The sequence below is a fragment of the Rhincodon typus genome, chromosome 20 (genome assembly GCF_021869965.1).
Source record: "Rhincodon typus isolate 14 chromosome 20, sRhiTyp1.1, whole genome shotgun sequence".
In the NCBI taxonomy this organism is placed as follows: Eukaryota; Metazoa; Chordata; class Chondrichthyes; order Orectolobiformes; family Rhincodontidae; genus Rhincodon; species Rhincodon typus.
Window position 1 is genome coordinate 29,301,484 of NC_063351.1, and position 15,526 is coordinate 29,317,009.

At 36.5% G+C, this 15,526-nt stretch overlaps 1 protein-coding gene across 7 annotated transcripts in view; it reads left to right on the top strand.

The window, feature by feature from the left end:
• Positions 1-12,100, top strand: part of LOC109935183 (arginyl-tRNA--protein transferase 1) — a 217,805-nt gene extending 205,705 nt beyond the window's left edge. For 4 of the 7 annotated variants that reach the window (XM_020533853.2, XM_048608826.1, XM_048608829.1 and 1 more), the window contains exon 12: positions 3,928-5,239. In XM_020533853.2, the coding sequence (XP_020389442.2) occupies positions 3,928-4,109 (182 nt within the window). In that variant the 3' untranslated portion in view covers positions 4,110-5,239. Of the gene's footprint in view, positions 1-3,927; positions 5,240-8,230 lie in introns of those variants that run through there. The other 3 variants (XM_048608828.1, XM_048608825.1, XM_048608827.1) reach the window with 3 other exon arrangements.
• The last annotated feature ends 3,426 nt before the right edge of the window (positions 12,101-15,526 follow it).

Genomic DNA, 15,526 nt, shown 5'->3' on the forward strand with positions numbered 1-15,526 from the left:
AAGGAAAAGAAGAACATGTGCAAGGGGGTTAAAATAATGAAATGGGTTTTTTTAAATATATGTGTTGCTATTCAATCATGAAATTGTGATAAGTTCGACAGTGAATCTGTCTTCGGGTGAGTTATTTTAATTATTTGTAAGTTTCACAATATGAAGTAGCCTGTATTCATGCAGCATAATTGCTTTCACATTTCAACAGATTCTTCATTTTAAATTATAATACATTGTGATTCTCAGCACTTGCTATATTACTTTTGATTTCATCAAAGTAGGAACAACTGTGTTCAGAACTTGAATAATGTTTTCTGATCAAATCTAAACAAAGAGTTGATCATTTTGATTTGAAGAAAGCCTAATCAAATACTTTTTTCTATTTAATTATCTTGTTATAATGCCAATTGTTAAACAGATGGTTTGTTATTAACCGTTTAAGCAAAATAATCTATGATCAGGAACTATTGTATTTTGAACAGAGTATGCTATATATGAGTGTTACTAAGTCTCAAATATAGAGAAACAGATATTCTATAACCTTAAACATATTTGCAAAATATTTATTCACTATATGCATGATATTAGTAAATTTAGTTTCTTTAAGTTTTTTTGTCCAAATCTTTCCCATAAATATTTTCATAAATTTTCTAAGAGTTTATGATACAACACTTTGTATTTAGCATTGTGTTAAGTTCAGTACAGATCAGTTTCTTTCAATACCTGAGGTACTTGCCCATATCAGTTTTTAAGCAATGTGCTCCATTAAGATATGGGCTACTTTAAACAATATACAGAGAAATACTGTGGACTGAATATTCTCAGCCTCTGAACATGTCATTGGTGGGGAAGTTGGGAAAGACCTCAAGATAGCTTGAGATCGAAAGTGTTGATCCTCCCGCCTTTGAGAGCAAAACGTGCCATTTTCCAACCAAGTGTTGGACAGCAATATGAGATTCTTGTGTTGAGTGGCGAGAAACCTATTGGCATGTATTAAAATCTTCATTATTATGCCATCTCGTCTCATTGATCTGCAGTTTCCCATTCTCCCACCTGCTGTATAGAAACTAGACAGAGACAATACCTGACAGAAATTCATTGTGATAACTTGGTGACTCAAGCTCACGGCTTGCTCCACAAGACCTCCATCAGTCACAACTAAGAGCACCCTCAAGGCGCAGCAACTTCTGGAACTGTGCATCCAGCAGGGCCTTCCAGTCCCTGTTGGCTAAGTGGGGTGCCAGTTGCTTTTTTTTTTTAAAAGTATTTGGTTCAAATTAAGCGAACCATCCAGGTCAGCTGTAGATCACCAGCACACGACTGGGTGCACATTTAATCTTGAAAGATGGAGCGAGAACCAGGAATCCCTGGAGGTCCTGGCATTGGCCAATGCCTCTGTCAGTGGTGACTGGAAGAATAAGACAAGTGGGACAGCATGCATGCATGGTTAATGAGGCGAGTTTGGAGAGAGAGTGTGAGAAAACACATTAGACATCACAGAGAGTAACCATCCACGACTCTCATCAAAAATGACTCAACCAATTTCTTGTAAAATTCAGTTCTAAATCAAGCATAATGGTCTAAACCTTGCTGGAGCAGGGAGTCTAGCAATGTGCATTGTTAGACTTTCTCCTGCACTTTTTAAAAACTATTTCAGCTGTAGTGTTATGCAAGTACAAGCTGGTTGCAGGGACCTTGGTGAACGACGGGGATAATACTGTAGCTCCTTGACCAATGAGATTTGAGGATTAACAAAAACTCAAATTGTGAAGAAGGAATGTGGGTGTTTGTGAGCCAAATGACACAGAGAGGATAATACAGATGAGTACAAAAGATTGTCTCTTTTTTCACATTCAATCCAAAGAAAATGAAAATATTTAAAAATATGTAATTGTTAATAACCACAATTTATTACATGAAGAAATGAAACTTTATAGTTTAACTTGTTCCCTTCTTGGGCCAGAGCAATTTATTTATTATACAAAGGATACACAGCACAGAAATGGTCCATTTGGCCTGGAGGGTCTATGCTAATATCTATATGCTTCACCGTCATCTTTCCTTATCTAAACATATGAGCATAAGACCCCATTTCCTTCTCCCTTTTGTGCTTATCAAGCCTCCGCTTAAATGCATCTGTATTACTTGCTTCGACCATTCTCTGTAACTGCAAGTTCCAGATTATCAACACCCTTTTAGTAAAGGCATTTTACTGAATTTTCTATTGGACTTCTTGGTGACTATCTTATATTGAGAGCCTCTACTTTTGTTTTTCCCTTAAGTGGGAGCATTCTCTTTATCTCTACTTGATCAAACCTTTCATAATTTTGAAGACTACTATTTACATTGCATTACTGAACAAAATCCGGCAAGTTCTTAAAAATATTGGTGAAATGAAGAATGAGATGCCATTTGTCAAACTGATTGGTGGAGCAGTGTAAATTAACTGGAAAAGTCTGTGCCAAGAATAATGATTGAGTTTGCATTGGGATCTATAAGGGGTTCGTGGTGTTGGGGGATGTTGACTGAGTTGGCATGGAGAGCACAAGAACTATTATGTAAGGTATGAGGAGCCATTGGGTTTGGCTGGGGTAGGGAATTGGACAGGGGTTAGAGAAAATGTGAAGGATGAGGGCTAACCAAATAAATATGATGACGTCCCAGAGAACCAAAGTTCTGCAATGGATAATGTTCTGGAAACCTGGGTTCGATTGACACCAAGGCAGATGGTAGAATTTGAATTAAATTTTTAAAAATCTGGAATTAAGAGTCTAATGATGACCTTGAAACCATTGCTAATTGTCAGAAAAATCCATCTGGTTCATGAATGTTCTTCAGGGAAGGAAATTGCTGTCCTTAGCTTGTTTGGCCTAGATGACACTCCAGAGCGGCTGACACTTAACTGCCCTTTGGGCATTTTAGAATGGGTAATAAGTTCTGCATCACTGACTAGTACTTTTACTTAAAAAAACGAGTGACAACATTTCAGAAGTAATTTATTGGTTCTAAAGTTATTTCTGACATGAGAAATGTTGTATAAATTTAAGTTCATCTTCCTTCATTTTAGAATAGTGAACAGATGTTACCTATTCATTTTAAATATACTGGTGAAACCTGTCTGAATTTTAGAAAGTTAAAACAATATTTTGCTTAAATAGTAAGCAAAAACCCTTTAAAAGTTATTATTCATTTAACAAAAAGGGAGTTAGAACTGTAACAATTTTTAGCTTATTTCTAATATATATTATAGCCCATTTGTCATTGAAAGAATGCCCATTAATAAGAACCCGCCATATTGCCATCCAATTTTGTTTTTAAGAAAAAGCTTCCCCATCTCCCTCAATTTGGAATAATCCAAGTTAGTTTCATAAGTTTTATAAATTGGGATGTATTTACTAATAGCTTGCATTTGTCTATCATTTATGGGACAGAAAAACATGCCAGAATGCGTCACAAAGGCTTAATCAAAATAAGTAGACTGTTAGGCCAGAGGCATGTGCACAGTTTACCCAGACGACTGTTGACCAATATGTATTGTTCGGTCTAAAACCTGAATGAAATGGAGGGCTAGAAAGAAAAATATTCAACTTCTAGGTAAAAACTATAACTCTTCAGGACTGATGAGTTTACTGAATATTGTACCTGTAAATGCAAATGAAGAGAATTAATATAAATTAATATCAAGGTGAACACTTCAAATGTTTAATCCTTCGTTTCCTGACATCTCCATGTGATTGCATTTTTTTTTAAAATTACATCTGATTAATAGAATCTGTTTTGTAAATCTAAGTTGATTAAGGTACAAAGTTGAACATTTTTAGTTAAGTTTATTTGAAATTGGACACGGCTTGACTGCAGAACGCTGTTCACCGAGTGATAAAACAATTGCCTGCTGTGTTACAATTAATATTGAACAACTTGTTTTTATCTTTCCAGAAGATGAAAATAGCTTCCGAGACCTTCGTAAAGTTCTTGTACTGTACAAAAATGCAGTGATGCCTTATAGCATCTATCAGAGACGAAAGAAGGGCAGAGCCGATGATGAATCAGCAGTACGGCAATATGCAAGTTTGGTTGGACAGACCTGTGCGGAACGAATGCTGCTTTATCGAAGCTAAAAGCATGGTTTGTGCATTAAGAATCAAAATAACATGACACTGTATGTTAAATTAATGCTGTTTAACAATATCACAATGCAAAAATCCAATTTTAAACCACTCTAGCCAATTACTCAATTTTTTTGTGCTGTAAATGTTTTTCTTTTTAAAGCATACACAGAAGGTAACCTTTACAATATGGAACTTTTCCAGACCATGCCATTTTGTTTCTATTTTCTTTAGGCCACGCCTCACCAAAGATGTCTTAGTCTCCTAGCATCTAGGTTAGAATAGCTGTGCTTTGTTCTTTTGCTTTAGTCTTTCGCTCTTTCTCCCTTCTCTTTCCACAGTGCTCAATTTTTTTCCCCACTTAATCCCTTTGAAGTTCTAAATCAACTTTCTTAATCTTGTCTTTCCATGTCATCCAGTTCTTTGCCCCAATATTACTTGAAGTTTTGCTTTGATTTAGTTTATTTTCATTTTTTTCTTTTTTATCTTTGGTATGTAGACAGCTGAACAACCTTAGAGAGCTGGAGAAGGATGCCACATATTGATTGCTGGGTGTTGTACTCCTTTATGTCCGTGTATTTTTTGTTTGCTTATGTCACAGCCTTTACTCTGAAAATGGGGAATTAGTTAGTTGAATGAGAATATTTAAGTTTCAGAAGAGGTAAATGCATATATCTACACTCCACAATTCTCAGACTCCCCAGGATATTCTGGTGAGGTATATAGCTGTTAAAGCCAGGTCTTTAGTTAAGTTTATGTTTCTTTATAAAAGTGTGTGATTAATTGTTTCTATAAATTTCTTCTTGCACATATGTCTATGCTTGTCTGGAAGGGCCAAAGAATACAAGAAGATAACTAATTTTTGTTTTTTAATTAGAAGAGATATATATAATAGATATACTAGCTATAGTGCAGGAGGGAGAAAATATTGTGACAGATTTTTTTTTGCTGTAAAGCCATTTTTCAGGGAAAGTTAGGCGAAGATTTTGCATAATATTAAAAATGAACAGGAAAGAAAAAATATTCTGAACCAACAAAGATAAAGAAGATCAGTTATTTGTCACAATGTACACGATTGACACAAATTTCATTATATAAATACTGTATTTGCATAAGTAAAATAAATGTAAATGCTAACATCAGTCTTCTCATTTTGATTTCTTACATCTAATAGAATTCTGTTTGATAGACCATTATCACCTTAGTTAGGCACATTATCGGAGTAAATTTTTCACCTCCATGAACCATTCAGATCTGGCATCCTGGTCCAAAGCTCCATAACTGGAAAGGTTGCATTGGCACAGTGAACTCATTTCATACTTGGCTGCAGCATAGACATAACAAGTGATCGCAAAGTACATTGAGAAGAGAAGCTATTGATCATGAGCATACAGCTGATGACAGAAACTGCATGGATGGAAACCATATGTTGTTAGACAAAAAACAGCACTTTTCTCAGCCTGCCAAGTATCTGTATAGATTTGCTTGAGGTGGTGCATGTGTTGTACTGATACATATTTAGAACTATGCCCTTTTCCATCGATGTCAAGCAGGGAATAAACATTTCCCCTCAAGACTGTGTGACATACTATTTGAATGGTGCATTTAAGACTGACATAGGTATTTGAACTAGGGACACAAAAGGGGAGAAAGTGGGAAGTTCCACAATTCCCAAAAATAGTTGAATGAATTATGTATGGCAGCAACTTGTTTTTAGTATGAACATGCATGTTAGGAGCAGGATTAGGCCATTTGGCTCTTCGACCATGTGAGCCATTCAGTAAAATTCTGCCTAATCTTATTACTTCACATTCCTACCTAATCCCAATAACTTTTCACTCCCGTCCTTATCAAAAATCTGTCTACCCCTATGTTAAAGCATTTAAAGACTCTACTTCCACCGTGTTTTGAGGAAGAGAATTCCACGCATTCACGAATCTGTGAGAAAAAAGTCCTCGTCATTTCTGTCTTAACTGGGCAACCCCTAAATTTTAACCGTAACCCTGGCCCTGAATTCTCCAATGAGAAGAAGCATCCTTTCCACACCTATCCTGTAAAAATCCTTCAGGGTGTTGTATGTTTCAATCAAGTCACCTGTAACTCTTCTAAACTCCAATAGCTTAGCCTGCCCAATAATACTACTTAAAGAACCTATCCATTCCAGGTATTATTCTAGTGAACAATTTCTAAACTGCTTCCAATGATTTTACATCCTTTCTTAATGAAATAAATAAATATATCACCTTTAATCTCATAAAATAGCCAAGGGTGCTCCAAGTACAATATAGAGCCGATTACCGAAATCTTGGTCAGAGGGATCAAATGTTATGGTCTCAGTTACTGGAGCATGCCACCAATACGCGAGCAATTAAGATTGGCATGTTCAAGAGATCAGAATTATTGAAGTGCAGATACTTCAGTATATTGTAGAGTTGGAGGAGATTACAGAGAGAAAGGGTCAGACCATGGATGGTTTTGACATCAAAGATGAGAATGTTAAAATCAGGGCATTGCTTAACAAGGGACCTCTGCAGGTCAGCAAGACTAAAGGTATTGGGTGAATGAAATTTGATGTGCATTATAACAGAAGCAGTTGGGTTTTGGATGTTCAGAAGTTTATGGAAGGTAGAATGTCAGCAGTTGGCCTGGGATTCGTTTAAATTTTCAGGTCTGCAGGCAACAAAAAGGGCTATTGCACAGGCAGAGTAGGTGGTAAAGTCAGTGGTCTAAATGACAGCATAATGTGATGGAAAATTTATCTCTGAGTTCAATATAAGTCAGAGTTTATAAACAGTCTGGTTAAACCACAGACAATTGCCAAGGAGACGAGTGGAATGGGTTTGTGACAGTGATCAAAAACAACGCCTTTAGTTCTTCCCAATAGTTAATTGGAGGAAGGTTCTAGTAATGGGTGTCAGACAGGCAGTCTGACCATTCAGAGACTTTGGAGCGGTGGAGAAAGGCGGTGTGAAGGGTAAAGCTGGATTTTGTAAGTATACGAGTAGAAATGGATATGAAGCTGAAATTTCATTTTGTGGACCTCCAGTTCTGCCATCTGGAGAAATGTGTGTCAGGAACCCACGCCTATGCTATGTGGCCACCCCTGTCAGGTGGTCACCAGAGGCTGGAGTGTCAATAGGAGACATTCCAGAAAGAATGGCAGTCAAATTAGTCGAGGTGGAAGCTGCTAGGGTAGGTGAAAGAATGTGACTCTCTGAAAAGCTGTCACAAAGTTTTAAAAGAAAGCAAAATGGCCACACTGTCAGGCCATGTGTCCCAATTGGAAAATTGCAGGGAGGTCTTCATTGGGCCTTTAATTAGCTGCCAGCCTCTTAGAGATAGTGTATGGCAAGAAATTACAGATAGTAGCACCGCTAAGTGAAAATTCAGCCTGTTTTTCATGAGCAGCAGCATGTAGTTGAGAGGTAAGAGAAAACCAAGGATAGATCTTGAAGACACCACTGTTATAAGAGAATGGAAACACAAGCTATTGATGACAATTGGGTAAGATTGTTAAAAAGTGATCTCATTCAGTTAGATGACAGTGGAGAAACATTGGAGGAGAATGGTGCAATCAACTGTATGGAAGGTTTTTCACTGGTCCTGAAGGATGAGGAGGGATAGTCTGTCTTTGTGCCTGTCACGAAGGATATAATTTTTCTCAGTTAAGCATACAGTGGTGAGCACATGTAGATACTTCAGTAAAATGGAAGTGCTTCAGGATGTTTTACAAAATTGCATGTTCAATTTCAACCAAATTGTTCCAATGTATTAGTCATTAATGTGTTGTTGTTCACTTATTTGATTGCTAGGCTAAGAGAGTAACTTACGTTGATAACCATGAAGAGCAGCCAAACAGCTGTTACTGATTATGTTGAAATAGTTTAACTGAAAGAATAGATTTTCTATTTTATTTCAGAACCAAGTTGTGAAGAATTTTCCCAAGAGCAGAATAAATGGGCTGTCTGTCACACTGTCCAACTTATGTATTCTGTTTACGCAATTCACTGATAGCATGAAATAGAAATTGTGAAGTTGGCACTTTAATTTGTTTCTGTGTAACAATGGAACACAGAGACTGTGTTCCATATCATGCAAAGCATATATCCTTTCATTCTCTTTTCCACTAATAGACCCCAAGAAGAAATTGAATAACTTTGGATAGCTATGAAGAAAACGTGTCAACTTGTATTGTTATAAAACTGATTACTGGTACATCTTTCAAGACACCTCAAACTGGAAGTACTTTATCTGCCCAGTGATTGTTAATCGGCCAGTGTGATAGCTGTTTTGATCACAGAACAGGCCACAAATGAGATACCATTATTTTATATAGTGTTGGTTTTGAATATAGATTGAATATATATTTTGAAATATATATACATACCTGGGAAAGTTATATAGGTCCATGATCCTTACAATCTATCTAACTGCCAGTTCCAGCGATGTAGCTTTTCCTTCTGCTGTGTGCTAGCTTAAATTAAATGCTCCAGACCTAGAGAGTGGCTTAATTTCACATATTTTGACCTTATAAGTCATACGACTTCAGAAACGAAATCATTATTTTTGGACTAATAGAGAAAATTTGGTGATGAAAGAGCAGAGACAGCCTTGCAAAATAAATAACTAGTAATAGTACATTAGGAAGGGGAAAGTTTTATCAGAATTGTCACTCCCGATCAATTTCAATGAACCATTCAGAAAATTGCAAATTTCTGGACATTGTGTGAGGTGTTGATCAATTTTCAGGCCTTCCATAGCAGAATAGACAGCTACAATGTGTCCTGTGGACCTCAAAACCTGAGGAATTGCCACTTGGATAGGTATCAGAGGGTGGATGTACTCAAGATTGTACACCCAAGAGTTAGCACCTATTTATTTTGAAGAACGCTGAAGAAAAAAAGTTGCAATCATAATATATTATTTGCATATGTTGTATATGTTCCATATTTTGGTCATAATGAAATCTTGATCACTTTAGACTATCTCAAAGAACTTAACAGTTAAAGAAGTATCTTAAATGCACACACTGCTACAGTGTCGTGAAATCCAGGAGAGTGTGGCATTTTACTTAAGAGCAAGAATGTTACCTCTGAGCCAAAGCTGAAAACTGATTATATATTACAATAGCCATTTTTTGTTTTAAAGAGCTAATGGGGCTTCAAATGCTGTGTAAAGGTGTGTGCAAGCTGACTAAACCTACATTAAGTATTCTTGTATATTGTCCAGTGAGAGTTATATTAAATCTGTTACTTAATAATCTGTTTTAATGTACCATTTAATAAGCACAACACAGATTTAATTTAGCTTTTAAGTGATTATCAGTTGATTCTTGCAATTTTTGACTGCATGGATCAAACTAAATTTCTCAAAACGGTTACATGCATTCATGATGTACATAATTCATGATACTCCAAAGTACCCAAATTCATTGACGGGAAAAATAGGTACACATGTCCATCTAAATTGCATTTTGGCAATCTGGATGGAAGAAAATAGAAATGCAGGAATAGTTTTCAAACTTAATTTTCCCTGGTATTGTGCCAAATAAAATGACTGAATTTGCATAAGTACTAATAATTTGAAGTGAATATATATTTATAATCCATTTAAGGGAATGTGTGATGTGGTGTATTAGAACATTGAAAACCACTCAAACAGAAGTAAAATGCAATCTGGTCCAATCTGGTGGGCAAAGGTCTAGAATCATAGAATCCCTACAGTGTGGAAACAGGCCCTTCGGCCCAACCAGTCCACACCGACCCTCGGAGCATCCCAACCAGACCCATCCCCATAACCCACCTAAGCTACACATCCCTGAACACTACGGGCAATTTCACATGGCCAATCCACCTAGCCTGCACATCTTTGGACTGTGGGAGGAAACCGGAGCACCCAGAGGAAACCCACGCAGACACGGGGAGAATGTGCAAACTCCACACAGACAGTCGCCCAAGGGTGGAATCAAACCCGGGTCCCTGGCGCTGTGAGGCAGCAGTGTTAACCACTGAGCCACCGTGCCGCCCTAAAAGTCTTAGGTCATGCGAAGCTCTGAACATAGATCTTGCATTGCCACACTCATTCAGACCACAGGGTTAGCTTCCGTGGGATATGAGGTTGTGGCTGAGAGAATCTTTAACCTGGATTTTAAATAAATTGGTATCACCAAAAATGATACAAGTCCTCCATGCTAATGTGCTGTGCTTTTTTTCTTTATTCATTCATGGGATGAGGGTGTCGCTGGCTAGGCAGCATTTATTGTCCATCACTAATTGCCCAGAGGGCAGTTAAGAGTCAACCACATTGCTGTTCGTCTGGAGTTACATGTAGGCCAGACCAGGTAAGGATGGCAGTTTCCTCCCCCAAAAGGATATTAGTGAACCAGATGGGTTTTTCTGACAATTGACAATGGATTCACGGTCATCATTAGATTGTCAATTCCAGATATTTATTGAATTCAAATTCCACCATCTGCCATGGCGGGATTCAAACCCGTGTCCCCAGAACATTATCTGGGTCTCTGGATTAACAGTCCAGCAATAATACCACTAGGCCATCACCTCCCCGGGAGGTAGGCACTACATCACTGGAATAGCATTGCCGGTAAAGAACAAAAAATTAATTTGTTTTGATTAGAAATATGAGAAGAGTAGAATCCTGTAAGGCTTTGTAAATACTGCAGCCAACGTCAAACTAATACTGTGTTTCCTACACAGCAGGGTAAGCGTTGGTTCTCTCAGTGATAAAGATGATGGATGTACATGCCTGGCAATCTAAGATTCATAGTCATGGTGACAGGAATATGAAGAAGGAGACTCTGTAATATTATAAAACTAAGATGGGAAGAGATTTCATGCAACTTTTTTTAAGTACTGTTCTGAGATTTGCTTCCTGTATAGGTTTGAAACTTAAAAAAAAACGCTCCATGCATTAACTTATTGCTACATGGTCATGAAAGTGCTACAGCAAACCAAATATGGAAATTTAACATGGTGTGTAATAAATGGATGATGAGCATCTGTCCAAATATTATGATGTGCCAATACTTTTAAATTGTTGCATTATCTTAAAATGGTGTTTAAAGCTACCACTTTAATCTGTGGTTCTCTCAGCCATTCAAACATTCTACTTGTTCTGTCCCTAATTCAGGTGAATAAAAAAGTCAGTCCAGAACAATCTGATTCCTTATTTAACTGAAGTTATCATTCTGTCCCTCTTGGAATGAAAAATAAGAAGTTGCGGTTTCTTCCAGTGACGGACTAGTAGTTGCCAGTCTCTCTGGTGGTCAGTTTGGAGGTGGTTTTCCATTAATAACCAGCTGGTCAGATGAGAGCACTTTTGTAAGATTCTTCATACAATCAGGGTTTTTAAAATTGACATTGTGCATAAAAATTAGCAATTCATAATCCTCCATCTCAGCTTGCCCTTTCTAGATCATTATGCTACATTTTCGGGTGTTGGAATTATGATTGAACACATGATCAAGGGATAGATTGTATATCACACAAAGTGTCTTCTATTCCCTTGTGTTTGTTGTACAAGTGCCTTCTACAAATGGTTACTTTTAAATTATTTATTTCATGAAATAGGAAATATGTGGTGGGTTTATACCTAAAGTTGATATGTAGCACATTGCTTCAAGTAAAATATCTTCCTGTTAAGACCTTAAATCCAGGTGATTCACTTATGCACTGCAATTTTGACATCACATGTCTTTATTGTGAATAATAATTCTAAACCAGGTACTGTTATAGGTCCATATAATTATTCGTGTTAAATATTCATTAACTGCTATGTTTCAGTTTCTTGATATGAATTGAATATTTTCTTATGTTAAATTAAAACATTTAACATAAGTCATTTTCATTAATCATTTGGCATTGTTCAGCAAGTGTGTTACTGGATGAGATTGTCATTATTTTAAAAGTATTGTTGAGTTCAATTATTTGTTAAATCTAACATGTAGCAATTGATTAATAAAAACTTACACTCTCTGACAACAGCCAGAGCAATAGCTGTGCTTCATGATCATTATAAAGGCCAATTGTTGGTGAAGAAGTGTTCTTTATTTCATTTGAATTTAGTTATTTGGATTTTTTTTTTTGGGTTCTTACTCGTGTGTTTAAATGTTGACCACAGACAATGAGTTCCATCTAATGGACAGTGATGTTTCCATCCTAGTGGTAGATGATTACAGAACTATGGGAGTGAACATGGACAAAATTGGTATACCAGACAATGATTTTGTATCCTTTCTCAGCCAGGAAGTTATGGTGAGCATAGACAAGTAAGAAAATGTAAGTTTCTTTGAACATCTTCTGTATTCAGTGGAGCCAGTTTTCATCTTGAACAAATGTATGAGCAATCACCAACGTGACCAGACTGCCTGCCTGATTGCAACTGTGAGAGCTGCAAGCCGTGTCTATACATCTTTATCATTTTGAAAAACATCCAGTGCTTAGTGAATGCTGCTCCTCAATAGTGTGTAGTGGGAAGAAGCTGAAGATTCAGTGATTTCTCCACTTAGCCAAGTTGGAAATCCAAAAACTTCAAATGATATCAGATAACCACTAACTGAGGTTTAGATTTTCTGGCCGGGGAAGCACTTGTGTTTACCTGGAATATTTCTGTTGGTTATGCCAGTGTAGCAATTGAGTTAAGTACTTTAGTCAGGCCGTTTAGAGTGGGAGCTCTCGCCCTTCTGTTGACGCTTACTCAGAAAGAAGTTGACAGATTTTCTTAAAAAAATTAAACATTAATGGAGTGGTTCTCAGATGAAATTGTCTCAGTGTTTCCAATTCTTCCCTTTCGCTATTCCCTTAAAAACCATGTTGGTCGTCTAATATAGGTAAGGTCAAATGACATTTTTACTCTGCAGTGTAAAGTGAAATAACAACTCCACAGAGGCCAGTATACTATCACCAAGTCACCCTTTATTTACATGTGGAGAGTCCTTGACACTTAGCCCAGCTCTCCCAGGGTGAACAGAACCTCTGACACTCCTGTTTATATCTGTCAGCCAGGGTTCCCTAATTGGACCAGATTAAAAGCCCCAATCAGGGAACTCATATTCTATGAGAACCGAAAGAACCGCTGATGCTGTAAATCAAGAACAAAAGGGAAGGGTCACCGGACCCGAAGCATTAACTCTGAGTTTACTTCACAGATGCTGCTAGACCTGCTGAGCTTTTCCAGCAACTTCTGGTTTTGTTCATATTCTACGAAGTCCACCTGGCTGACCTCGTTACAATCACTACATAAAGTTTTGTTTTATCAATACCAGTCATGTTTGTATTGTTCTTGACACTGAAAAAATTTCTCTGCCAGAATATCTATTCAGGCCTGTGTCTTGAGTACTTTTGTAAGAATTATGTCAGGTTCCAAGTTGATAGCTATCAAATTTTTCAGGTGTCTTCTTATGAATTACAATCCAATGGTTCAGAGTTTCAAAAATAAGACAGTTCAAAGGTAGGTTGCCCATTTCCAGTCCTGTTTGGGTGTAAGAAAGGGAATATTAAAAATAAGTATTAAAATTGCGCTGGATAAGTTTGCCACATCTGCAAAGATTTTCTTTTTTGCAAATTCTAAGCCCAATCAGTATTCACTTCATGACAGTAATGCTGTGCAAAGATTCAAGCAACATGAGAAAAAGAACAATCTAACTGATCAGAATGTGTAGAAATAAACTCATCCCAAAAATTGGTGATACCAGTTTTAGAACCATTTTTGACATATTGACGCACACTTTGCTTTATTTGGCAAATGAATCAGATCTGGGTTTTAAAGGAAGTTCATAATTATGCATCATAATTTATGCTCATGGTCATGAGCATCTGGGTAATACTATCTAAATTATCCTATCACATACCAAACTTGAAAATATAAATTGTTGAAAAGTTAGCTGTTCCAATGTGGGGTATAATAATATCTTCCATAGATGATTATGGTAGCCAATCAGAAAAGGATCAAACTCAGTTAGGTTCCACTTAACACACAATATTTGTGTGTGATATAGACTGAGACTTAAGTAACCTAATGAAATCATAAATGCAATTGCATTTGGACTTTGTGGAGAGCTACATATGAAATCTTACCTAAACTACTGGTCCTCTGGAAAAAAAAAGGTTATTGAGTATTCAGCCAGATGGTTTCAATGAAACTAATCTTGTTCAAAGAAATTTTTTTTTAAACCACAGTTTCAACTGCATTTTCATTACCTAAGGGACCGTTTTACAGATATTCCTTAGCTCAAGCCAACAAAAATTTTAGTTTCTCTCCTGTTGCAGACATCAAAATTTTCATAAAACTCTGCAGCTTTATCTCTTGGCATCATGTACTGATTTCAGATTATTTACGTTCTACTGGTATATTCTAGCCGAATGCAGGATTATGATGCAACATAACCCATTGGAACGAATAGAAATATTACAAAGAAAGTGTAAATTATTCACAATAATTGTATACATTTGATATCAGTCATGCAACAATATTATTTCAAATATTTGCAATGTTGCTGCATAAAATTTAGCTTTACATTATGTATTAAAATTTAGCACGTGTAAACCTTTTCAAAACTACATTTTCTCTTGGCTTTAAAACACAGCACTACGTTAGCTATACTAAAGGATTAAATTTGAATGAAAGAAGCATTTTGTGGGACTTTTTCAATTGTTTTGAAATTATAACATCTGGTTTTACATGTTTACAGTTAGTTCATAACATGTCTTCTCTATATGACCAGTCTTAAAATGTAGAATGAACATTTGTTCAAATTGATGAGTTAATCTGTACAATATTTTTGGAGCCAATTGTAAACACAGCATTGTTGGCTTTTAGATTGAAACAGCTGAATACTGAACTTGCATTGAAACCAGTTGTGTTTATGTACACTTTTTGGTCTGTTTGACCTCTGAATAATGCCAGTACAATGAAAGATTTTTAGTTCTGATTTTAGATGATGTTCCAAGAATTCTAACACTAATCTAATTTAACATTTTAGTTTATTGCTGAATGTGCCATTGGATGGCCACTTCAGTCAAACATTCTTTAAAATTAGTGTCCTCGTTTCTTTAATTGTCTCCTTTATCACCCAGAAGGCAAAAGAATTCTATTGTCTCTTTGCAAACTTTAATTTATAGCCTATATAACTTAAGCACTGAGCATGTAATTTCTTCGACCAATGGCGTTCATTATTTGTATAATAAACCTGTGCCACACAAAATTTTCTGTGCCCTAATCTACATTGCAGTGAAAATTTAACCTCAAATTGGCATCTGCAAGAAAACAAATGCCAAACTCAATTGTTCTCCGAGAAACTTTTTTAATGGAATTCAGTACTGTCATAAATTGAAAGCATTCAATCTTGTTAAAGACCAGTTTGCCAATGGCTGTTTAATGAAAGGAGTTTGGAAAAATGGATTGATTACCAT